The 26,301-nt window shown below is 39.7% G+C and overlaps 4 protein-coding genes across 5 annotated transcripts in view; 2 read left to right on the top strand and 2 right to left on the bottom strand.

Annotated features, from left to right (window-relative positions):
* LOC134619336 (membrane-associated guanylate kinase, WW and PDZ domain-containing protein 1) overlaps window positions 1-2,610 on the bottom strand; it is a 50,330-nt gene extending 47,720 nt beyond the window's left edge. Inside the window, exon 1 of the mRNA XM_065469676.1 lies at window positions 2,344-2,610. Coding sequence (XP_065325748.1) covers window positions 2,344-2,426 — 83 coding nt within the window. The 5' untranslated portion in view covers window positions 2,427-2,610. The remainder of the gene's footprint in view (window positions 1-2,343) is intronic.
* Window positions 2,611-4,062: 1,452 nt separating this feature from the next.
* On the top strand, window positions 4,063-15,194 carry gpkow (G patch domain and KOW motifs). The gene is made up of 11 exons (XM_063465107.1): window positions 4,063-4,262; window positions 4,466-4,635; window positions 4,738-4,880; window positions 8,961-9,067; window positions 9,383-9,587; window positions 10,776-10,908; window positions 11,296-11,485; window positions 11,623-11,743; window positions 13,349-13,418; window positions 14,746-14,831; window positions 14,943-15,194. The coding sequence occupies exons 1-11, from the start codon at window positions 4,063-4,065 to the stop codon at window positions 15,072-15,074; spliced, it is 1,557 nt and encodes a 518-aa protein (XP_063321177.1). The 3' UTR covers window positions 15,075-15,194.
* Window positions 15,195-15,261: 67 nt separating this feature from the next.
* Window positions 15,262-19,071, bottom strand: pqbp1 (polyglutamine binding protein 1). Of its 2 annotated transcripts, none has more exons than XM_063465108.1 (7): window positions 18,964-19,071; window positions 17,724-17,791; window positions 17,501-17,612; window positions 17,148-17,248; window positions 16,761-16,967; window positions 16,618-16,675; window positions 15,262-15,695 (listed from the first exon to the last, which is right to left on the bottom strand). In XM_063465108.1, the coding sequence occupies exons 2-7, from the start codon at window positions 17,788-17,790 to the stop codon at window positions 15,545-15,547; spliced, it is 696 nt and encodes a 231-aa protein (XP_063321178.1). In that variant the 5' UTR covers window position 17,791; window positions 18,964-19,071; the 3' UTR covers window positions 15,262-15,544. The 2 variants fall into 2 exon arrangements, with proteins under 2 accessions (XP_063321178.1, XP_063321180.1); XM_063465110.1 differs by having other exon boundaries at window positions 16,761-16,964.
* timm17b (translocase of inner mitochondrial membrane 17 homolog B (yeast)) lies at window positions 19,046-25,515 on the top strand. Its single transcript, XM_063465111.1, has 6 exons — window positions 19,046-19,119; window positions 22,475-22,574; window positions 22,659-22,722; window positions 22,854-22,982; window positions 23,170-23,280; window positions 24,562-25,515. The coding sequence occupies exons 1-6, from the start codon at window positions 19,094-19,096 to the stop codon at window positions 24,645-24,647; spliced, it is 516 nt and encodes a 171-aa protein (XP_063321181.1). The 5' UTR covers window positions 19,046-19,093; the 3' UTR covers window positions 24,648-25,515.
* The last annotated feature ends 786 nt before the right edge of the window (window positions 25,516-26,301 follow it).

Below are 26,301 nucleotides of genomic sequence, written 5' to 3'. Positions count from 1 at the left end.
GCTGATAAGAATAGAAGGAATGAAAAAAAAAATTCTCTGCACGGCATCAACAAATCCAAAAATGAGTTCATGTTTTTATTGAACTATTACTAAGCTGCTTGGGTGTTGACGACAAAAGGGGATTTAGTGCGAGATCCAAAAATTGTTGAGCTTTGGAGCAACACCCAGATAAACACACAAACACAAACACACACACCTGACAGGATAACACCAGCTCAGTGATGCTCGCCTTGGGCAAACTGTATATTTAGAGTCACGGGATCAAGGTCAAGGCAGGAGGCACATTAGTGGGTCACTTTATGTTGTGCAGACTCTCGGCTCCTCTGAGGACCAGCGCTGTGACAACAGGTCCCCTTTTACGCAAAAGCGGTGCACCCCTCGCCGCGATCCCAGATTAGCTCTCATCAGGAAGACGGAGCAGTTTAATTAAACACAGCAGATCAGCTCCTCAACAGTGATGATGGATAAGAGAGACCAAAAGGGAAAAGCAGAAAGAAATTAGGAAAATTCAAAGTGGATGGAAAAAATAAAAAAGGGGGAATCAGTGGAAGCCTGGAAGGAAACAGAATCCAAACAGAGAAGGGTGCGGTAACCTTATGAAAGAATGGCTGAAATCATAATAACAAAATGAATAATTCATAAGGAAATGGGAGGGAAGGTTCAGTTCACTATAATGAGCATTTTTGTGAGGTCGCAGTTTGGTAACCTAAGCAGGCCCTCAAGTATATGTGTCTGTGTGTGCCTTCACTTGTGTGTGTGGAAGAGAGATACTGCTGATTCAGTAGGGATGGGTGAAGGTGACCCTCGCTTGCTCCTGCTGCCAGTCTCACCACCTGATATTGATCCCATATGTCCAACTCAGATCTGACTCAAGGATACAAGGATTCATTGCCTTCTTGACATTTCAAATATGGAACTGTGTAAATTGTAACTCCACACACTAGCATTGATTAGTTATTGATTTGCTACCTAAGTCAGAGTAAACCACTTAAAGGCAGCTTAGCCGATCCAAACTGAATTTCAGTGTGTGTGCAGGTATGGCCACGAGAGGTAGTTCCAGCATGGGCATGCTTTTGTTGTTGTTGAAATTTCATATCAGACTGCACACAAACTGCTGAGAACTAAGAATAGAGCAAGCTACAACTGTAGAATTCAAAAGCAGTGGCTGGGAGCAAAGGTTTGGACCACAGATGGGAGAATGTGCCTGCGTAGCCTTGCCCTGTCAAGGGTAAACTGCCTTGAAAACACTCACACACACACACACATACTTTGTTTTCACCACACCTTAAAACAGCAGCATGAATATTCATGATGCCGAAGGACACAGGAGGTACATAATTAGACAATCACCAACTCCCAGATGACAGGCATTACTACGACAGAGGAGAACTGCACCTCACTTCATCCTCCCCTCTTGTTAGCGGTGAAAGGGGAGTTTACATGCATTTCCACTTACTGGTGGTTAAAACTTGAGCTGGATAACTGGAAACAAAAGGGGGCAAATGCAGAATAAAAGGCTCTCCTTATTTATAGTGCAAAACAGGTGCTGGATGCATAGGCGAAGCTAAGGCAAAACAAACAGTGCGAGGACCAGAGCAGAACGAGCCTGTGTGTGGACTACCTAACACACCATGTATGTTTCTCTACCAACAAATTAAAGATTTATATTAACAGCATAACCTTGACTGCTTTCCAAACTCAGGGCAATGCACGCTATTAACTCAGGGTTACACATCCATCAGTTTAATACAAGATGCCTTTATCGAACCAGGACACACCCTAAACGAACTGCAACAAAAACACTCACACACGCAAGCATGTACAGAGAGCTGCCAGGCACTTGTTCACATGCATGCACACACCTGGCTGTGAACTATAGAGTGCATTTTGCAAGTCAGTCTATTTCTGAGGGCAAAATGGGTGCAGGTGCATCGAGCATTTCATTAAGACCATTTCTGGAGCAGGGGATTGAAAAGTGGAGAGAAAAAACTCACACGGGCGAATGGATTTATGAAACGGGGTTCAACAAACTTTCGAAAGCCATTCAAGGGTTCATGTGCACACATATACACAGATACACACACAACCAAGCATGCGCACGTGATTAACAGCTGCTACATCTGTCAAAACTGACATTGTTATCCAAAAAGATCTGCCACCCTAATCACAAACCCACATTCTTCACACTCTCTCTCACACACACACGCAGGCTGACTAGTTTACATGCATACACACACTCTCTCCTCTCAGTCCACCCTCTACCTCTCCCCTCATCTCACCTCACACACACTTGGCTTACACACAACAAATTCTCAGATTTCCCATATTTAGGGAAATACTAACCTGCCTTGCCGCTGACACACACACATCCTCTTCAAGCAGTTCAGCCTTTCAAAGAGGATCCGTTTGAACGCGTCTATATACATTGACCCGACTGAGGTTAAATGACAAGCCAGTATACTTAATTAAAATGAGTTGCTTTGTTAAAAAGCAACGGCAGTAACAGTAGCAGCAGCAGTCCGGTGGATAATATCTTTTTAAAAAAAGGTGTGGGAATGCAGTGATGTGTAGATGCTGCCACTGTATCCCAGACAAAGTCAGATACGATGTGCGCGGCTGACGGGATATATTTGGACACTAGTGATGCTCTGAGAGCTGTGCTGATCTTAGAGAGAGAGAGAGGGAGAGAGGGGAGAGGAGAGAGAGGGAAAATAACACACACACACACACACACTGTCGGCCAAATGTGACAGCGGCCGCTCATAATTTGTAACAGCTGCTGCACTGCTGTGGGCAAACCAGCGTGGAGGATGGATGAAAGACGTGGTTACAAATATTTAACTTGTGCAAAGTGTCAATAATAATGGCTGGACTTACCTCCATGTCCGCCTTACTCGCTTCAAATCCTCCCTTCCTTGTTTGCGAGATCGTCCAGGTTAATTGTTTACAGATGCATAGTTATTTGATCGATGCAACTGCAGCAGCTAACAAAAAGACCAACATCGGTACTATCGATTTGACCGGGTAGAGGTGTCATTGAACTGCAGGCGCGGTGCTCCCGGGGCGTAAGTGAGAAAGACAAAATTAGATTAGGCTTTACTGTCCGGTTGAAAGTGCGGGTATAGGCTGCAGCTGGTGCAACTAAAATGGACTTTTGCAGCGATAGAAACAGTGAAAGCATAAATGGCAAGTGAGAAGGTTATCTTGAGAAGTTAAGGAGCACGGAGGGGAGGGAATAAAAGAGTTAAAAGTACCGCCCCTGTTAGGTCTCTTTGTACCTGCAGCAGCAGCAGCAGTAGCAGCAGCAGCAGCATCACTTTTCGCTTACGAGTTAAAGGCGTGAGAGCAAGATTTAAACAGGAGACTTTCTAAGCCACAATTGCGCTGCAGGTTATTTAATCCAGCGCTGGCAAGCGTGGTTTCGTAATAAAATCATAATAAGGATATGAAAATGTGAGGTTAGTGAAGGTGAGAATCTAGGTTGTCCTTCAGGGATGTTGCAAGTATGTTTTGGGACGTATGGGAGCCCGGATACACCGCTGGCTACTGCTTTTCGAAACACGAATGAAAACTGATTTCAAATGCTTGTAAAATTATGAAAATAATGCAGAAATAGTCTTATAAACTTTACAGTTTAAAGAATACCGACTGGAAATATTATATGTTCTTAAAATTTACCTAAATATTCCCCCAATATTTCAAATTAGAATGACTACTCGGTCCTTATTGTTTTTTAATTAAACGCAAACAATTTCATGGCACTGAGCATTATCAGGGACACGTGTTATTATAATATATTTTTCATCTGTAAATATGAAAACTATATTCGTGAACTGTGAACATTTGCTTCCTGTCTAATTTGTTCCCTCTTCCCTGTGGATTTTGAAAATCACAAAACAGGGACAGCATCGCCGTCAAAACTACTCTGTACCTTTAATTATGACGCATGACGGAAGATGTAGTAATCTTCAGCTGGCTAGAAAACGTTCTTGTGCCGGGAATAAACTACAACTACCACAAGTCTTTCCGCGTATGTCATTTTTTTCTTTTTCACAAACAACAATGGCGTCGCACGGAGCAGATGCGGGTTCCTCCAAGCCCATAGCGTCTTCGGAGGAGCAGCAGGGAGAGAGAAAACCAGCAGCCGTGTCGTTTGGTTTCACCAAAACAGCCAGTAAATTTAAACCGTTGACGAGCGACGCTCAGGCCAAGAAAGATGACAGAGATTACCTGACAGGAATTCATGGAAATGAGCTGCAAAGGTCGGCTTTTTATGCTAATGCTAACATAACGTTTCGATGTCATTTACCGGTTACGTTTCTAATCTTAGCTAGTCAATGTAATTACTGTGCTTTTTGACAATGAATAACTATGTATAATTGTTATATGGACACGGTTAGCAACGCAAAGTGTTATTTTGAAACGGCCCCGCCTGACAGCGCTCTAATTTTGTACTTTGGTGCAGTTCAAAGCCAAGTGAGAAACCCAAGGAGCTCATCATCCCTCTGATCCAGAAGAACCGCTGGCACAAGCCGGACCAAGTGGGCCAGAACTCAGAAAATGGAGGCAAAACAGAAAACACAACCCAAGACAATGACTCTGTGGAGTCTCAAGCTGTTAAGGAGCTCATTGAAGGTTTGTGTATGTTTTTAAAATTACAGATTTTAAAATAAGAAGCAGGGCTGTGAGTACCATTAGATAACACAAATCGCCTAAAACTTCTCTTTACGTTCATAGATTCGCGGAGGCAGCTTGATCTGTGGCAAAATGGCCCTAAGTCAGAAAACATAAACCTCTCCATCCCCCTGTTAATGCAAAACAAAGTGCCAGAAGGCTTTGAGGATGGAGACCAAGTAAAGGTGGACCTGAGGCCTGAATCTGTAAGTATGGAGAGCAACATAAGGACATAAATTTTATTCTATTTGCTGTGCAGTTCACAGTATTATCTTGTCCATATACACTGCTGAAGGGTATAATATTAATTTTATTTTTATACAAAGTTTAGAAGTATAGACAAGAAGCTGCACTATGTCTTGTCTATGTGAGAGTGGTGCAGGACATGGATGAGAACCGTGAGATAGTGGTGAGGTGTGTTTGTGATGGTGATGGACAGGATGACAGGTAACGTCAGGCAGGAATGAAAGTCAGTATCATATACAATACAATACAACTTTATTTATAGAGCACATTTAAAACCCAACGGTATACCAAAGTGCTTCACATAAAAGACAGAAAATAAGACATAAATATTATAAATATTAACTATTAGTAAATATTATAGGACCTTAACAAAGTACCAAGTACTCTAACACAACAGTCCCCAACCCCCGGGCCACGGACCGGTACCGGGCCGCGAGAGTGAGACTCGGGTGTGAAATGTATGGTTTTCAGGGTTTTTATCGGTTTTTAGCGTTATTTTGTTATCGTTTTTTTTTCGTTAACTCGGTTTTCCTAGGTCTTTTCACGTGTGTTATGAATAAATCTTCTTTTTTTCGGTACCGGTACTAGTTTTATTTTGTTGTATTTATCCGCGACACCTTAAAGGCCGGTCCGTGAAAATATTGTCGGGCACAAACCGGTCCGTGGCGCAAAAAAGGTTGAGGACCGCTGCTCTAACAGGTCAGTGTCACTAATACACAGGAATAGCATAAAATGTATATCAAGTAAAACATGTTAAAAGCACACGTATAAAAGGTAAAATAGAGTAAGCCTAGGGATCAGATACAGGCATTAACGAGCAGGAAAGGCAAGGTTAAATAAATAGGTTTTTAATTGTGATTTAAATGATTGGATAGAATCAGATGCGCAGATAGCAATAGGAATGTTATTCCATAAATCTGGTGCAGCCAAGGCAAACGCACGGTCACCTCTAGACTTCAGACGAGATCTTGGCTGCACGAGGAGTAACTGAGTAGATGATCTTAGTGCTCGAGCGGGAATTTACGATCTAAGGAGTTCAATAAGGTAGCTCGGGGCTGTGCTGTTGATAATTTTAAAGGTAAGCAGCAGTATTTCAAATTGGATGCGGTATTTAATGGGTAGCCAGTGCAGGTCAGCTAGAACAAGGGTAATAGAGGCAAACCTCCCAGTTCCGGTCAGAAGGCGTGCCGCCGCATTTTAGACAGTTTGCAGTCAACGAAGAAGGGCAGAATGAAGACCGAAATAAAGGGAGTTGCAGTAATCCAGCCTAGAGGTCACAAAGGCGTGAACAAGACAGAATACAAGTGTGTCAATGAGAGGGGACAAGTGTAACAGTGATGCTGTAAGAAGTAGAGGTAGTAAAGGTAAGGGAGTTAACTACCTGGGGTCAGCCATCTAAAGCAAGGGACAGTGCACAAGAGAGGTGAGGGAGAAAGTACAGACATGGTGGAGATGGGTGTCAGGAGTCATTTCTGACAGAAGCATAGCAGCAAGAGTAGAAGTTTACAAGATGGTAGTGCGACCTGCTATCAGGTATGGTTTGGAGATGTTGGTATTGACAAAAAGACAGGAAGCAGAGCTGGAGATGTTAAGAGTTTCATTGTAAGGGGCCAGAAGGAAGAAGATTAGAAATTAGTATATCAGAGGGAGAGCTCAGGTTGACCACTTTGGAGACAAAGTTAAAAATAGGTTGCGTTGGCTGAATTTTAATTAAGGAGCTGCCATACAGGAGGTGAAGAGGAAGACCACGTTCATGGATGTACACGTAAAGAATAGAATAGAATAGCCCTTTATTGTCATTGTACGTGTACAAAGAATTTGTGGGTGCGCCACTCCAACTGTGCTGGAATAAAATGTAAATAGAAGACAGCAGGAATAAATGGCAAACAGGAGAAATATATACAATCAAGAGGAATATATACAAAAACAATAGAAAGGCACACACTAGAGAACAAGAATAAGGGTTTGTGTGATGGAAGATGATGCCAGAGAAAAGGGTGAATGAAGTCCGATGAACTACTTTGGTGACTCCTAAAGGGAAAAGTTGAAAGAAGATCTCTTGATTAAACAGCCTTTTTTAGACATGCTTGTTTTTATTCATATCCAGCTGTTTCTACTACAGCTGAACTGTACTGACTAAGAAACGTGAAAATTCCAGAGTGATTTGGGCAGCACAATGGTTTCCTCACACCAAGGGGTCCTGGGTCTGAACCTGTCAATTAATTGGGATTGTATGGGTATTTTTATTTATTTATTTTAACTATACATGTGTATGATTCAATTGTAGATACTCTACTCACAATGTTCTCTGTGTTCTTGGTTATTTTAGCTACTTTTCAAAGATGTGTGTAAGCTTAGTTGAGGTTATGTTCAGGATGTTTCCCACCTCTCAGCTTATGACAGTTAAGAAAATAAATGATGAAATAAATAAATGTGTATAAAATATGGCATTATTTCTTTTGATGATAATTTTCTAGAAAGCACTTTTTTGCAATATATTTAAACAAATTTTTATATTTAGAAAAAATGGTGAAAATGGAATGAATGCATAAAAATGCAAATAAATAAAAAATACATAAATAACATGCAGTATGGAATTTAAAAAAGAAAAAAACTATCAAAATAAACATTCGGGTCTGTAGCCACACAGTATATTTGGAACTACAAATGAACTAATACCTGATTGTGACAGCATTAAAGGGCTTGAACATGACAAACCTGATGATATATCCTAAAAAACAGCTTCTTGTTAGATGTTGAATTTCAGACTTTGCTCAGGGAAAAGTCTGAAATGAAAGGATACCACAGAAATGACAGTTTAAGGAACTGATACATGACTCTTGTATTAAATTTAAACTAGGTGTTAAAAAAAAAACTTTAGTTGACTCAAAAGTTAAAAGATTTGACTCTAATATGACAATTAACTGGAACAATATTGTACTTACAAAATGAATTCTGTTTTTTGTTTTGGGATATAGCCCATGCATGTTGAAAAATATATATATAAATTGTCTTAAATTAGTCAAATTAGTCCTGAAAACATACCTGTGGAAATTTTGGTCCCCACTTGGATGTCTGTATGGACATGAGTCCATATCCTATACCTATTATATTGCCCTTACAGTTAACCCTGCATTGTTTTAAAACAACAAAAACAAAACAAATAAAGTAAAGCAAAACTAACACTGAAACCAATAAAAACATAATTAAAAATGAACATTTTTAAAATAAACTGAATTTAAAACAAAACAAAAAAATGTTGAATGAAATGCTAAAAATAATGAAAAAAGGGAAACTATTATGACTGTATCAAATGTGTATAATCTACAATATAATCTATTAGAAAGCAGTGAGCAAATAAAAAAGCCCGACAGTGCAAACTGTCTGGTAGACAGGCTGCTTTGACTCAGACTGAAATTTGAGTGTGGGAAAGTGCTGACTCTGGACTGGGAGACACCCCTGCATACATACACAGCGACACACACTTTGTCAGTACAGTAAGACTTTGGTGGCAGGCGAGCATCAGAGTCTCCCAGAGACATAAAGGCAACCAATTGGGTCTCTCTCTGTTTCTTTTCATGTAAAGGCCTCACATGTCTCCTCACTGTCATCCCATATCTGCTCTGTCACTGTGGATGTGACTAGCAAAACACGAGAGTCAGGGAAAATTTGCTCACGGTGCCCCCGAGCTCATTTTCATGCAGCATCCTCTGCGAGGGCTCCCAGCCCCCTCAGAGGAAGACCTTCAGTGGAGAGAGATGAGCAGGGCTACTGCTGCTGTAGCTGCGGCCTGGTGACTCTGAGTCAGCCGGGACCGAGTCTGACAGCCTGTGGCCAAAAGGCTGAGTAAGACCGGCATGACAAGCTGTTTCTCTCTGTCAGCTGCAACAAACAGTTTTTTTGTGCTTTATAAGTCAAAGATTACATAAGCACCTTATTTAGCCTGTTGGGAATTTTTAATGCAGACTGTGATATCTGAATTGTATTTGAATATAATATGCTTTAATTTCCAAAATAATTTTGCAGTATTTATTTGTCAGTCAACAGAGGCAGATTATGAGCGTGTTCCTGTTGAGGCTTATGGCCTTGCAATGCTTAAAGGGATGGGTTGGAAGAAGGGGGAAGGTATTGGACGTACCTTTAAACAGTAAGTAACAAATTGATAGTTCTGCTACACTGACGTTTTAACACAGTGGTGTTCAAATGTATACTGAAACAGCAAGTCAACTGGCAAACAATTAATTGGCAGCTGTTATGATTGCTGTGTAACTGATTAATTCCTGTGGATTTTCTTATTAACCTACAACAGTGGCACAGACTATAAAACTAAAAATAACTAGTAACTGTGCATTATTCTTCACCTACATAAAAGTAAAGCATTTAAATCTTTAGCCTGTTTTACAACCTGAACATATCTATTCATGTATATTGATTTATTCCTGTGCCTGCCTCACTGCTATAGAGATGTGAAGCCAATTGAGCACCAGCTGCGTCCGAAAGGATTGGGTCTTGGAGCAGATCGTTCGGCAATAAAGGACCTGGAGCCCAGCAAACATCAGCGTCCCCCAAAGCCAGGCGAGGAGCGGGGAAAGGAGGAGGAGCTAGTGATGGGTCCCGGGGGTTGTGTGCTGGTACAGTCGGGGCCACATAAAGATCTCTATGGCAAGGTAGAGTTGATCTAGAATCTGTGTGGAACAAAGTCAGCATTTCCCACACAAGGACTGCATTAGACATGATAGCCAAGTATATTCAGTGACTCATTTAGGTATTTTTATTTATTTATTTTAACTATACATGTGTATGATTTAATTGTAGATACTCTACTCACAATTATTTTGTAAGTTCAGTCTGCTAACAAGTCCACCCCCTACACCCTTTCACTCCATAGCAAATGTAAGAGATTCTAATTAGGGGTAGGGTAGAAATACAACAGCAACCTTTGAGTCTTCCTCACCTTCCTGCACCGGAGACAGGGACTTGTAACGAGCATCTTTGGCAATTTATTCTGCTGTCAGATTATTGAGATCTTCTTCACCTGTTATAACATGCACCTATTTTTCATTTTCTGAAATCCCACACTCTTTCTTCTTTTTCATTAGCACCATATTTGTATTTTATCATATGAAGAAAAATAGAAAAATAAATAAATAATTATGAGACATTTCACAAAACCATGTATAAATCATGGGTTGTATTTATGAAATAATCTCATGGAACTCATTTTTGTGCGGTTATAGTAAGATGGTATTTCTGCAGACTCATTGAGGAGGGCTGCACAGCACATTTGATTAAAGGCTAGTCAGTTTGGAACTGCTTGTCATGTAGTGTGCACCCTAATACAGATGCACAGACAGTGGCAGCATGTAGGGGCTGGAATGGAGTTGAGCGCTTGATGTTTGAAAACTGGTTCACTTGTTAGTCATGTGTGCCGTGGTTGAAAGGACTCCAGTTTCACCATCTTGGACTAGAGTAGTGATATAGTCCTTGTTCAGCTCTGTCGATCTGCTGCAAGCTCGAGCAGAAGCCCCCACCAAACCAGAACCAGCAGCAGATGGAGAACTGGTTCATGCTTCGGTACACAGAGCAGAAAAAGGACTACCGTTCCCATCTGCAGTCAAGGTGTGGAGCTGGAGTCTGTCCAGTGGCCACTCACTGTGGGAGGCAGCTGTTTATATTGTTCAGTTATTTGTTATAAAGTTCTTGGCTATCACACACAGGTGCATACACGTACAGGCGTGCAGACACTTAGACATACACCAGGTTCTAATGTTAAATCTGTAAGAAATGTAATTAAAGTTAGCCATTTGTTTTGTACTGCCCACTTCTGACTATGTATTTTTCTTTGCCTGAGGTAGATAGAAGGTGTTGATCCAGACAATGCTCGAGTCATGGTGAAGTTGGCTATTGGCAGCAAGGTTGTGACGATCAGCCAATATGCCATTAAACTGGTGGAGCGCAAGGAATATGAGAAATACAGCAAAGATCTCAGTGAGTAACTCTGACTTTTAAAAAAGTGACCTTTATTTTTTTCCTGCATAACGAATTGGAAGAAATCTCACTTAAAATATGGTGACATTTCATTAAATACCAAAATTCTGTTTTGTAAAAGACTTGTATTGCTATTGTAATTACATATAATACAGATTTATTTTTTAATCAAATATCTAAGGGATCCTGCTGTTATGCAGTGTTCTGGGAATCAGACTTATCCTTTTCAGTGACATTTCACTGAACAGAGATTTAGCCACAGCCTGTATTTATGTTAGCCAGCAGTGTTTTTCCTAGAATGAAAAGGCCATGAAGAATAACTCTTCCAGTACTGTTGTCTGTGTTTTTTTTAATGCCATCTAATACTGCTTCTCCCCCAACAATTAGGTCGCCTCAGTAAAGCCCACAAAGACAAGGAAAGGGAGAAAGAGAAGGGAAAGGATCAAGAGAGAGAGCGTCAGAGGCGGGAGGAGAACGAGAGGAGTAGTAACGGCGACAAAGTAAAACACAAGTCCTCAGAAAGAGATCGAGAAAAAGACGAGAAGAAGAGGAAACACAGAGAATCAAGTCAAGACAGGTACATTTTCACTAAGAGATGCAATATTTCATTAATGAGCAATTTAAAGTGAATTATCTGATGTTTTTTTTACTTACTTTATAATTTTAACAGCATGTTCTCTGCTTACATGCGTTCATCTGCTGTTTGTTTTGTAGAGATAAGCCTCCAGTGAAAGAAGCAAGGCGACCACCGGCTCCCCCGTCCTGGCTCCAGAGAGACCTGAAAGTTCGCTTTATAGACAAAGCGTTCAAAGGGGGCAGGTACTACAATTCAAAGGTACTCCAGCTTTATTACACCTTTCTATGTCCGTTATTAACAGCTTTGAATTAACAGATTTTAATGTGTTTAAGCTACAGGCAGATAAAAAAAATTAAAGGAAAGGCCAAGGTGTTATGGAATCACATACCACCACAGCTTCATTGTGCCTTCATTAGATTTTGGTGGGATTTGTAACTTTTCTGACATTTAGCAGGCTTAAACGGTATAACGAACTAAACAATTCCTAAATAACATCAGAAATACAAATTTATTGAAATAATTATTCATTTCATGAGTGTACTACAGCCATACAGCCAGCCCGCACGTCTCACTGTTGCAGTCTATGTGGCACTGCATTCCTGATTTCTCCATTCTCCTTGTTATTGGAATTCATAAATAAGAAAGGAGGAAAATAAAACATTGTGTTAGCCTTGCGACAGACTGGAGACCTGTCCAGGCAGCACCCTGCCTCTCGCCGTAAGACAGCTGGGATAGGCTCCAGCCCCCCCGCGACCCTGAAAAGGATAAATGGCACAGAATGGATGGGTGGAAAATAAAACAAACACCATCTTATGACATGAACTTAGTTGGGAAGTAATTTAATCTAGAAAACTGGGCTGGGGGACAACACGACACACTTTGTAGGACTAAGTGGTCTCTGTTTTGTTAGCTTGCTCACCTGCATCAATAAGGTGGAGTTTCAGGACTTGCTCCATTTACACAAGTTGTTATTGTTCACAGCTCACTGAGCTCAGTTGCCACTGCTGGTAGAGACTGCCCTCTGGTGGTGTTTCTGGGCAGCATGCCATGATAGATAGCTTTATAGAAATAGATGGTCTAGTTTTGGTTTTTTTTTTTCTGTGACAGTATTGAAAATCCTGCTGTCAGGATTTCTAAATACCCTACAGTTCAGCTCAAGCCTACTTTGCACTGACTCTCTAAGTCTTTGAAATTCTACTGAGGCCATAAATCATTCTTGTGAAAAGAAATTCTCCCATTTGATGCTTTGATGATGGTTTTAGAGAGTGCTAATATGACATGAGTAGTTGGTTTAAGATTTGGTGACACATCAAAGTGTGGCTACTTGTTTACCAGTGATGGGGCCATTATCATCCAGGAAGAGCCCACTCCCACTGCGGTAGAAATGTTAATCCCCCAGAACAACTTTGTATTAAGTGCAGTAACCCAAACAGGGACAGAAAAATAGCCCTCACAGCATAAACAAGCTGGATATACCCTCATTGTAGGGTTAGGGACTCAGGATTTTCCTTTAAATTGTTAGCGGTGTGCCAGTTTGCATTAGAGATGGCTTTATTAGATGTGAAAATAACAGCACTAGAAAGCCCTTTATAATAGCCTTTTTTAGTTTTCACACTCTATAGAAAAAACTTTTAATCCCAAGCAGCTGAAATAAACGAATCACTGCTTTGTTATCATCATGTATCATGTCAGAAACTACTTTATCTTTCACGTGTGTTCACTTTTTTGAGAGTCAGACATTAGTTGTAGTTAGTTTTAAACCAAAGTATCGGCATTCACAGAAAAGCCACAGAATGTTACTGTGATAATTGCAAACCTTCAGTTTCCATCAGAGCTCTTAAAATAAGTCTCGTTTTTGTGTAGATGCAAGTGGAGGATGTCCTGACGCCGTCTACCTGTGTGTGCCGAACTGAAGAGGGAAGACTGTTAGACGGTGAGTTATTAGTGTGATCTCGGGCTTGCTCAGTGTTATTTTTCTCAGTCTGTGGCGTTCGTGTTTTCTGTTGCCTAATTGGAGCTTGTCAGGAAATGTGTAAAATGTGTGCTGTCACTGTCTCTGTTGAATTCATTATTCATCTAGCAAGTTAAGGTGTTTTTAGCTGCTCATAATTTGCATGAAAAAAGCTTTTTATGTAGTATATTTATATCGTACATAGTATAAAACAAGCTATAAATTAATCACTGTTATTGTGAGGTGTTTAAGGAATAGACAGATATGACTTTTTTTGTTAGAATTTGAAGGAAAAGTATGGCTTTATTTGTTTTTGAAGGTTTGTTAAATCTCTTTTTCTCCATTTCTTTGCACATAATGATGAATAAGTTATAATTGTTGACCAGTAGATTAACTTAATGCTCATTTTCTTTTCCCTCAGGTTAAATCTCCCAGGTCTGCACCTTTGCATATTTAAATATAAAGGTGTATAGGTCCTCGCAGCTAACTTTCAACAATGCAAAGCAAATATGGATTTTTAAAAAAATGGTTGAACTATCCCTTTTGGCACGACCGAATCTCCAGAATAACCAGTCTTCTATACTGTTTACAGTTAGTTAATTTGAGAGATATGTACAGTTTTAATCTGTTAGGATTATAATCAGATCTTTTCTGTCATGATAAGTTTTGTTTCTGTGTTTTGTTTGAAATTAACTTCATATTGTCCTGGCTGCAGTTGTGCTTTCCGACAGCTAACTTTACACAATGCTATCATGTCAAATCAGTCACTTTAAAATCATGTCAGCATAAAAGTGTTCAGAATCTTTAGGTGCAGGACAAGAATCTGTTTGCAGATTACTTACAGGTAAATGGTTCTGTTGAAGAGCAAGGCGAGGGACTACTGATTATTTTTATTGCCAAAATAAAACCTTGAGTTAGAATAATATTTTTACATTTTTTGTTCTTTATTTTTTTTATTTTGTCCTTTATTTATCCAGGTAAAAAATCTCATTGAGATTAAAAATCTCATTTTCAAGAGATTCTTTAAAATGTATTTGTTGCAAAAATAATAACAGGACCTCTTACCACAGATATCTGCTGGCTATGGTGAAAGCATTGGTTGTTGTCCTGAGAGGTCTGTCTGCTGATTTAAATCTGGCAACCAGACTTCCCAGATTGGGGATTAATTTGATTCTTTTTCCTTATTGGTTATTAGCAAACATAAATGTCAGAATCTGCTGGCTCTACTCCTGAGTGCTACCTAGTTGGTATTACTGTAGAAATACTTCAATGAATGACCCAGCGTTTCTTTTTTCTTTTCCTGTGGCAGATGTGAAGCAGGACATGCTGGAAACTATTGTCCCAAAAAGTGAATATGATTCTGTAATGGTGGTACTGGGTGAGCACAAGGGAAAGGTGAGCAAAGTAACCTCACTGCTTTTTTTATATATATATATATATATATATATATATATTTGTTTAAATCTGATTAGCTAATACTGATCACTATATTCCCACCTGATTCAGGTTGGCCGTATTCTTCAACGGGACAAGAACAAGTGCAGAGCGATGGTCCAGCTCGACAGATACGAGGATAAAGTGTTCACATTGGACTATGACTCCATTTGTCACTATGTTGGGGCAGCAGCAGACCACTGATTTCTGATGTTTACTGTAATATTCACTGTCCTTTTTCCATCGACTTCATCCCAGCTGTTTTATTTTTTTAATTATTATTCAAGTATTATGGATTTTAAAAGATTGCAATTTTGTAATAAAAACTTGTCGAGATTTTTTTTTCCTTATACATATGGCAATGCAACAATTGAGAAAAAGCTGCAACAGATCATTTTCACAGTAGTCTCAAGTTTATTATCATGTTCACTGATGGGTCTAGTAACAACGAGAAGTGAACCTTTGGGTCATATAAAAACATATTTACAAATGCTCTACACGGCAGGAGTATGAATAGAGAAGCTGTCCAAAAAGTTCAGCCCTTCATTTCTGACATGTACACATTTCACAATGAAAAGAAAAGCCTGTCAAACTATGATGTTTAGCATGTGAGCATAATGAAGACCAACTGTAGAGTTGTGGGTTTTAAGTTGCTGTCTTCGTAGTATCTGCTTTTACTCCTTGGGTAGTTGGTTTGCTGCGTTAGCCCGAAGAACAGCTCCTGGACTCGGGTACGGACGCTGCTGGAAGAGAGGCCCCGCTGCTGTGGTGTCTGCACCCGTTTTTGCTTCATTACGTTTGGGCAGCCCACTTGACCATGACCCCCTGCAAAAATGAATACGTTTGTGTTAACTGCATTTGTAATCAGCACTACAATGTTTTCTGTGGCTGAGAAGGGGTTTTCTCAGGCCTGAGAAAACAACCTTGATCAAATTGCAATGACAATCTCAGCTTGGTCTTAGGAATATTTTTAACCGAAACCCTGGAGGTGTAGATCTTTAATAGACATTTCCACAGCAGGCAATTTGGCTCACGGTGGCAGGAAAACTGCAAGTGAGGTAAATTTAGTTAATAATGGCTACAGTATGTTGCATTTACAGCTACAATAAGACTGACTGCACATACAAGGATAATGAAACTAGCATGCTGAAGTAGTATGGAGCCATTCTTTAAGTTGTTTTTATACCTGTGCTTTCTCTGACATGCCAAGTCAAAATGCTGTTTACAAAAATAAAGTGTATGGCCCCTTCCCAGCGTTCAGACATGTTCCCGCTCTGAGGGCTCAGAGCTCATAAGGATACAAGGCCTTTCTGCAAGTCTTTATTTTATGCTTAAGGGAATAAGTGAGTTGTGATAAAAGCTGGTCAAATATTAAGAGTATCTTTTATGAAAATGGGAGGAAAACTAATCCAGTTCACTATGAACATTATGCTACTGCAATAAAATCTGCCTCTTGTTGAGGTGTTGTGCCTTGCATGAAATGTAGATTTATGTGAGCTCCCTAAACCAGGGATATCAGCTATGCTGATTACCATTTTGAATTTTGAGAGGACACACTCAAAAATTGTAGCTGTGCTGTGTGAGGGTTTAGTTCTTACGTCTAAGATAAAAATGCATGATGGGAATTGATTTGGTCTGTCTCTCATAACTATTTTTCAACAAGTGCAACACAATGATTCTGGTAAAATCAGAATACCAGAGAACGACCTGTATATAGCTTATATCGAGGTGACCATCTGTACTGTACCTTGGAGCATCAGAGTAAGCACTTGGATCCATGGGGTCCATCTCATCATCTTTTCTACCTGTAAAAAATATTAAGTGTTCAATATTCAATCATGTGAAAGTCGCTGATGTGTAAACATGTAATGAATCAGATGTAAACATTACCTTTTTTGCTTCGACTGTATGGTGCTGCCTCATCTCTTCTCTGCTTTCTTCTGTCTCTGTCCCTCCCATCATCACGCTCTCTGTCCCGGTCCCTTTCCCTTTCCCGATCTCGATCCCTTTCCCGATCCCGGTCTCTGTGTCGTTCTCTGTCCCTGTCTCTGTCTGGTTTCTCAACTTGCTTCTCGCCTTTTTCATCTCCTCCTTCTACTAAAAACACAAGTTAAGGCAAGGATCACAAGATTAGCCATGGCTGAAATCTGTCAAAAGCAAACTGTATTCTGAGGTTGTACATGCAAAGTAGCACGCGTCAACTGTATCAGAACTGAAATTTGTGATCATTAGTGCCTCTTGAAAACATTACATCATAGAGGCTGAATAAAAGCATACCTCTTATTTTCTTGGCAGGTTTTGTTATTACTGCAGATGGGTCATTTGGGGATAACCAGGCAACCATATCTGTCTCGACATTCCAGTAATAAGGAAGACCACTGTGTAAGGAAAATAAAACATTAGCGATTAATATTGTAACCACAAAATTAAATAAAACTTACTTAACAGTTTAAAAATACACTTTAGCTCTCCATGACAGTAGTTATAGTGTTCAAGGACTTCTCAAGAATAAAATGAGAAACAAAGAAAAAGTAATAAGCGCATTCTGATTGTGAAGTTTATAACAATCATTTTGAATTAAAGTATAAAATTCTTATTATATTAAATTATAGTATATCAAGTGTACATACCAAGCAGAGTCAAACACTTTGTACCAGTTTGGTGGTAGATTCTCCACTCTGGTGGCTTCATAATCTACATTGTTGTCATCATAATCTTCAGCAATAATCTCCTCATCTGCCCCTGGATTAATTGAAGGGGAAAAGGTTTTTAAAAAGGCATGGAAAAAAAGCAGAAAACATAAGGAGAAATTCACGAAGGGTAGAGACCCGAATATGAAATCTGTTCCACTACCTTGCTCTGTTGGTTTAACAATCCCTCTCTTGGCCAATCGGGCCAGCAGTGCTGGAGGTAAAGGCATCCTGAAAGACGGAGTCCATATGAAACTCTGTTCATATTATGGCTGAAATTCACTTGGGGTACCAAAATAACAGTTGCAGAACAAATGCTCATAACACATTATTACACAGTATTAAAATAGTCTTAGATCTGTCATAAATCAGATAATATAATACATATCATTTACTTTCAATAATATGTACCCTTTGATTAATTAGGACATATAGAAACTCATCATTTACACACAAACCACTGAGTCACATGAGGCCATAAAGTAAAATGCACATGATTACCACCATTATATAGTTTAGTGATCTTTGATATAAGCACATTTTGTAACCCTTTCATTACTTTCATGGGCTATTTTATATATTAGACACAAAATTGCAAGTCTTTAATTATTGTTTTTATCATCATTATGTTTAATATTTTTGGTCCACCATTCATTTCACAATTTACTGAGCACTTGGTTTTGAAACAGTTCCCATATTTACCTGTTTTTTATTCTTCATCTTCTTCTTATTATTATTATTATTATTTTGTTTTGTCCATTTTTTCTGGGACATTTCTTCTTATAAGCGGAGATTATGCCTTTACTGTAATAATTCTATCAAAAGCAGCTTTAACACTGCCCAGAACCACATTTTTGCAGCAGACTTGTCACATCTGTAGACCATCATTTCCTGCAATAAATTACTGCTGGCTGTTTTGATGTCGATATCACAATGATATTCCTGAATTGTAATTTAAAGCATGTATCCTGGCAGGTCTGAGAATGACTAAACTCCTGAACTGTTATGTGTCCTGTCATCATTTAAAGTAATCCTCTGCTCATAAAAATTAAAGTAACTCCATAATCCTAATAAAGAAATCAGTTTCTTAGGTTATATAGCCATCGTACGTGAATCCCAGGTAAAACTTTACTAGCTCCTTGTCTTATGTGTATGTGCATATATGTATTTACATATATACACATACATATATATATTTTCTTTGTGATTATTTGTACCATGTACAATACGAACTGTTTCCTTTAACAAGAAACTAACACGCTTGCGGTGCATCCGTGGATGCAGATGTAAGATTAACGCAATAAACAAAACTATGCGTCTCCAAAAAGCATCCACACCACACAAACACAAACGTTACCCTTTACTTCAAAAGACTGAACAACAAGAAATAATTAAATTCTTACCTTTTTTAAAAAAAAAGGTGGCCCTTTTTTATCGTCAAGCTAACGATACCTCTTTCCAAAACAGCATACACGGCGCGCTTAATGATGACGTAATCACGTCCTCTTGACGAAGACGACGACGTAAACAGACATGGAGGAGTATGCCCGAGAGCCCTGGTAAGATTAGATTTTAAGCGTTTGTTTGTATTTTAGAACTAATTAAGTTGGAGTCAAGTGTTGACTTTTTTTAATTTCATACTCAGGTTTAATGTGAGAGTGAGCAGAAAGGCTCTGTGGTTGTTGCGGCCTGCTTATTAAAGGCATATAAAAAAGATAAAGATGTTATATTGAGGCGCCCTCTGCACACACACTAAGCTGGTAGAGTCACCTTTATCTGAAAATGTCGCTGTTTTTAAGTGACAACTGGAGTTAGGATAGAAATTAAAAATAGTTCAGGGTGGATTAATCTCAAAATGTGGTTCCAAACAGGCAGTACATGAAGCTTTATTTATTTATTTATCAAGTTGAGACACACCTCGAGCCAAGGTGGATCCCCTACAAGCCAAACTTTAATGACAGAGCTCAAAGGAACGGGATAAAGAATCCAGATATCAGCCACTTCATTAGGCATACCTGTCCACCTACTAATTAATGTAAACCTACATTCTGTCACGTGGCAACAACTTTGTGCATTTAGGCATATGGACATGGTCATGACGCATTGCTGAAGTTCAGGCTGGAGAAATTCAAACAGCTGATTTTTATTGATTTTGAACATCACATGATTGTTTTTGCCAGAATGGCCGATCTTTTCAATATTTCCGAAACTGTTTAACTACAGCCTTTTCCCCACAAAAGAATTTTCTCTTTTTACGGAGAACAGCGTGAAAAAGAGAAAATATCCAGTGAGCAACAGTTATATGGTTGAAAAAGCCTTGTTGATGTCAGAGATCAGATGAGAGTGGCCAGACTGCTTTGAACTGAAGGCAGCAGTAACTCAAATAACCACTCCTTACAACTGAAGTGTGCAGTATAGCATCTCTGAATGGACAACATATCAAACCTCAAAGCAGCTGGGCTTTGGCAGGAGAATACTAAATTGTCACTTCCCTTCTCCACACCTCATTAGTTCTTTCACTACTGTTTGACATATTCATTTATGATGTTTGATATGTTTTATAACACAAACATAACTCAGAGGTGAGTATTTAGTTATTTGTGTGGCTTTAAGGAACTAGTTCTTCATCCAAGGGTAATATACATTTCTCGGCCAGAACTGTGCCCATATTGTCTTCGGCTTCATCCAGACCCCGATAGATAACTTCTGCATTTTGTATATGTACTTAGGGCTGCTCGATTATGGCAAAAATGATAATCACGATTATTTTCACTGAAATTGAGATCTCGATTATTTGACGATATTTATTTAACAATAACAATGTATTGAATAATGGCTTTAAAGATTGTCAAAAAATAATATAAAATAGTGTGCAAATACTGATTACAGTGCAAATGTTTGCAATATTAAAAATAAATGAAAAATGTAAACATCTATGTTTAGTGAACTTCAAAATACTGCACAATATTTGATCCACGTCTGACTCCGCGAACCCATAATGTTTCCACCAATGTTCCCTCAAATATTTCATGTGTCTGAGCGAACACACAAACTCCCTGAGCGGTCCCTTGGACCACTGTGAGCGACATCAGACGTGTGCACTGTGGTCACGCCAGCATCGAATCCATCCAAGTTACATGGTTTATTAAAATAATCAAATTACAGCATTTACATTTATGTTAGACTACTTTTAATTAACTGCTTTAGCCCACTTATAAATGAAAATTTAAAAAATCTTGTTCATGACCTGTGTAGTATGTTAACACTATTGGAAGTAAAAATAACTTGAACTCCAATTTTGAAAACAAAACTTTCTTTCTTTCTTTTTTTTTTTTTTTCATAAAGCTCTGACTTGTATTATGAGTCTGAGTCTGTGGTCTGAGAGAGAGTCCTGTAACTCTCTGTCTGCAAAATACAGTATATAATGACCAATGTTGGGCAATTAATTATATAGTTACTACTTCAAAAAAGTAACTGAGTTTGGCAAACAACAAAGTTTTTTGCAGCTATTTATTTTTTTTAATGCAGCCAAGGCGTTTTTAAATAAACATTTCAGACTATTTACAGAACAATCAGCTGTTCTGCATCAAATTTGATGCCACACAAATTATTTGTCCCACTCCAAAATATAATTTCTGTCCACTATGAGATAAAGGAGAAGATCACCTGCAGGCCTGACAACAGGAGATGTATCACTCCTGTAACACCTGTAACATTCAGCAGTCGCCTCATTGTTCTGACACACACAACAAAACTATTGACTACACTACACACTAACTACACAAGATTTGCGCTAAACGTCACAAATCTCTCACATCTCAGAACACCGCCATCACTCCTAAAACTTCCCCCGTTTCTTAACAACTAGATGCCACGTTGCCATATCATTTTTTGATTGGTCGACATGGTACATTTTTCGACCAATAGGAAAGGGTGGGGTTTTTTTTTGGTTTTGTTTTTGCTCACAGGCGGAGAGCGCTTTCCTTATAAAACACCGTTTTTACCGTTTCTTCCCGCTGTAAATATAAACAACGATAGTATTCAGGAAGAAAACCAAACATTGCATATATTTTTATCATAACTCTGGTTTTACGTGGCCTATCAACACAATTTAAAAACTGGTATAAAGTCCACACTTTTTCCGTCAATTGTTCCGTCTGTCCTGCTCACATCTCCAATGGTTGTACACGTTGTCATTAACGTGGCTTCACTCCACATCAGCCACGCCGCTTTGGTGTCGGCACATAAGGACGCTGTCATAGCCTGTCAACGACATTGATTGGCTGCGTATATACGAATGTGAATCGCATCATTGGCTGGACTATGGGATAAGGTGGCATCGTTCTAATCCCATACGGGAGCAGCCAGTCACTTACTGACTAACACTGCAAAACACAATTGTTAAAGTTTTAATTTTAATTTCAATTCAGGTTAGATTTTTTTTGTGCGCAACGCAAATTTTCTGTGCGCAGAGACCGTGCCAACAGTGCGCAATTGCGCACGTGCGCAGCTTAGAGGGAACATTGGTTTCCACACCACTGAAGTCGTTTTACCTCTCTTTTCAACCAACGGCATTCTTTCTTCAGCAGCCATTATGCTCTCCTCTCCAAATAACTTCTGCTTAGCTTTCCGAGTTTTCCGAGCTTCCCTCGGGTCCTCTTAATTGTTGTGACGCGTGTTCGAAACGCAGACAGGTGCGCTCGATTTGCCACACGGAGCAGCGCGAGAGTAAAGCACGAGGGAGGTGCTAATAATCGGCTCAGTCATTTTTAATGATCGTTGAAAACCCAGATCGTAATCGAGATTAAAATTCGATTAATTGAGCAGCCCTATATGTACTTGATGTTAGTTGTCAAATATATCTCCATTGTCAGTTTTCCTATCACATAGATATCCGTTTCTGTCTTAACGCAGCCCCTGGAGGATAGTGGATGACTGTGGAGGTGCTTTCACAATGGGTGCAATTGGAGGAGGGGTGTTCCAGGCGGTCAAGGGCTTTCGAAATGCCCCTGCTGTGAGTTCAAAACACAGGTTTTTGTTTGTTCTCTGGCTCGTCAGGTTGTTAAAGGCAGAATTCAACTGAGCTCTAATATTTCAGGGTGTTGGACACAGGCTGAAAGGGAGTGCAAAAGCAGTGAGAGTTAGAGCTCCACAGATTGGAGGTGAGCAGTTCCTGTTTTTTGTTACACATGGCAGTTAGTTAGTAATATACCATTTTTTGTGTAGATTAAATTGTTTAGGTACAGTTAGCTTCATAAAAGTAGCTGAAGTCTGGTTACTTCTTATGTTGCAGGTAGCTTTGCTGTATGGGGAGGGCTCTTTTCCACAATTGACTGTGGTTTGGTTCGTCTGAGAGGGAAAGAGGATCCTTGGAACTCTATAACCAGTGGTGCGCTGACTGGAGCCATCCTAGCAGCACGCAGTAAGGAGCTCATTAGCTCAAAAGAAACAATACACCACTGTGTCTCTCTGTGTCAGTAAATACAGCCCCAATTCTGAAAAAGTTGGCACGCTGTGTAAAATGTAAACAAAATTCCAAATTTTTTTGGAATTGGGTTTCTGCATTGGGATAATTAGTGTGACTCGCTGAATATTGCATTTTTCTCCAGGTGGACCTCTAACAATGATGGGCTCTGCAATGATGGGGGGAATTTTGCTTGCTCTCATTGAGGGTTTTGGGATTCTCCTAACCAGATACACAGCGCAGCAGTTTCAGAACCGTGAGTGAAGTTAATTATGTTTCAGAAATGATATTTAAACTGGGCAAAATGTCACATGATTAAATGTGTGAGTGGTTTTATACCCCTGTACTGGTGTCCACTCCTCAGTTTGACAGAATTATGGCTGGACTTCAGCATAGAGCAACATTTTTCATCTCACTTGTCCCATTTTTACTCACCCTCACCACACTCGTAGCATTTTTTTGTTTCTATCAAAATGTTTTAAAGAACCTGAGGAAAATCGTCCACTCTCTCAAAGTTCTTGTGCAGTTTAATTTGTGTTTCCTGTTTGATTCGTTTTTCCCAACAACACAATTTCTCACAATGTTAATGATATAACAACTTATAAAAAATTTTGAAGGATGTGAGACTATTAAAATCGGGGTTTTTTTTTTAGTGTTGCTATGAATAACCAGACAAATGTATGAACATCAGGTTGCCTCCAGCACAGCTCAAGTTAGATTTCCTGCTGAGACATGTCTTATTTTGGATGAGATCGTCACGGTTGATGCTGGCCAACCGTGGGGATGTGAGGAAAAGGAGGACCTAGGCGCGGAGCTCTGAATGCAAGCAGTGCGTTTATTTACAGTGAATGGACAATAACAATAAATCCTCAGTGCGTTCCTGACTCCCGTGACATGTCCTCTTCCCAGTGCTAGTGTTCCTTGTCTCCGCTCCTCAGTGTCTGAGCACCCCGTGCTCGCTGCCCTCTCGTCTCCATGCTTCTCCTGCGGAAATAGCAAAGAGGCAGCCGTAAGACACACACAATGCGGACTAACCGTACTGACTGGCCGAGAGATTAACGTGAAGTCACGCAATGATCCAGCGTCGGATAGAGCTCCATCACACTCTTAAGCAGCTCCTCTGACGAGGCTTGATCAGCTGCAGGTGTGTGAAGGTCTTCAGGTGGGGCCAACCACCTGGCACACCCACCAGGCCTGAAGGTGCCTGTAAACAGGTGCTCCCAGATACACCTGCATCCACACACACACCCACATATACCTGCAAGCAGGGAGAACGAGGGACATCAACTCCAAAAAAACATATAATATAATACAAGTCCATAACTGCTCAGGGACCCTAGGTAGCTCAGATCCAGGTCCCTGACAGTGATGAGCTGAGGAAAGGCTACGAAACCAAAAAGCCTGAATGCACAGCAGACCTAGAGAGTAGTAATATTCATATAAATATTTCTGAGGGAAACATGGGTTATATATTGATTACATGCCAGTGAAGCATGAAAAACTGACTTTGTTGTGTCTTCGTCCTTGATTTCTCCAGCAATTCCCTTTGCAGACGACCCTAGTCAGTTACCGCCAAAGGATGGAGATCATCAACATCAGGGGCAAAGGGGGCAGTTTCAGTAGAGAAGGTTCAGGACTGAAGCCAGCTGTGGACAACTAAAAGCATAACAGGAATGCCAGCACATGAACAGCATCTACCAGGATGACCAAGAGGTGGAGATACTGGTCCCTGCTGGATGCTAATAGATACCTCAGGGACAAATTACTGTTTCAGTTATTTATGAGTAAATGATAATAATTTCCTCATGTTTGCACCACCTGAAAAATCAATGTTTTCAATATTTATGGTTATTTTGTTCAATGTGTAGTTCTCAAAACCACATAGTAAATTAAATTAGTTATTATAGCAACACGTATCTATTAAAATAAATAATTTTCAGCTCATTTATATTCTTGCTGAGAGTTGGGCACACTGTTCAAGGAACCAAATAAGTTTGATCCAAAAACTGCTTTATGCTTCCAAAGATTTTATACTTGGGCCGATTATGTATTTTAATGACTGAAAGGCAGAAAGTTAAAGTAAGAAAACTGCACATCTTTAAAGTTTTGCATTAGAAAGATATTTATTCGAATATTAACGTTAATATTTATTTACCTGTGAGGTGTTAAAGTCAGTTCAAAGGACATTTGAGGGTTTTTTTGTTGAAACTCAGCAAACCCTTTTTTTTTAATAGTTTTTGTTGATTATAAGTGTTTGTCTAATCTGTTATCTGTGCACCATTTGTCACTTTAATTGCCGCATAAAGCAACAAAACACTTTTTAAAAACCTGAAAGTCTCTCATTTCCTGAAATTAGCACCATCCACAAAAAATTCTATCAAATTGATCTGGCTACAAACTGTCAGCAAATATTTATGGTAATAAACGTACTGTGAACAATGTTCCTAAAAATAATAAAGCTTCAGATGATCTTTAAAAATGTGATCGATTGTTTGTTTTCACGGTTGTGACTTCTTTTTCAGGTAATGTGTAATGTGATGAATATTTTTGCAGTCTTGTGATTTACTGCTGACTGGCGCCCCCCGTCGCCGGCCTTTCGGTACTGCATTACGTGGCTGCTTCTCTCCAAGGTCCTGAAATATTGGAGTCCCAACTTGCAGCTGTTTTCTTCATCTTGATGGACTATTTTCTTAATATTATTCTCTCTCAAAACTAAAACATCGCAGCAAACTCCAACAGAGCCGGAGAGCTTCTCCACCTCCACCTTCCCCTTGAAAGATTTCCCTTGTCATCCTTTTAAACGGCTCAGCTACTTTAATCCTGACGGCTGGCCGCCGCGAATACATGCACGCGTTTGTTTTAATATTCCTCACCGTTGTGTGCCCGCATAGATAAACTTAATTGCAGTCTTCATTTACACACCGCAAGAAATGACCAGAAAGCGGCTTTAATTGGATTTATGGGCTACAAACAGGCGGTGAACAGAATGGCCCGCAGCCTCTCAGCTGCACCGACTTTCTGCATGTGGATATGAAATGACAGGCTACAGATGGTCCTTTTTTTTCCTTCTCTCTTTGGGGGCCAAATTCAAATCTGTGATCCATTACGCATCACAGATTTTGTGAGGAGTTGATGGTGCGTTTTCTTCAGTGATTTCGTGGCGTTAACCTGCGAAAATGGACCCGGCGAAGAAAGGTATGGTCTGTCAGCCTTTCAGGAATGTGCTTAGTATGCCTTCACTGCAAAGCCACGCGTAACATTTGCTATGTTTTATTGC

This window comes from Pelmatolapia mariae, linkage group LG20 (assembly GCF_036321145.2).
Source record: "Pelmatolapia mariae isolate MD_Pm_ZW linkage group LG20, Pm_UMD_F_2, whole genome shotgun sequence".
Taxonomy (NCBI): domain Eukaryota; kingdom Metazoa; phylum Chordata; class Actinopteri; order Cichliformes; family Cichlidae; genus Pelmatolapia; species Pelmatolapia mariae.
This window is presented reverse-complemented; position numbering and strand designations above follow the sequence as displayed.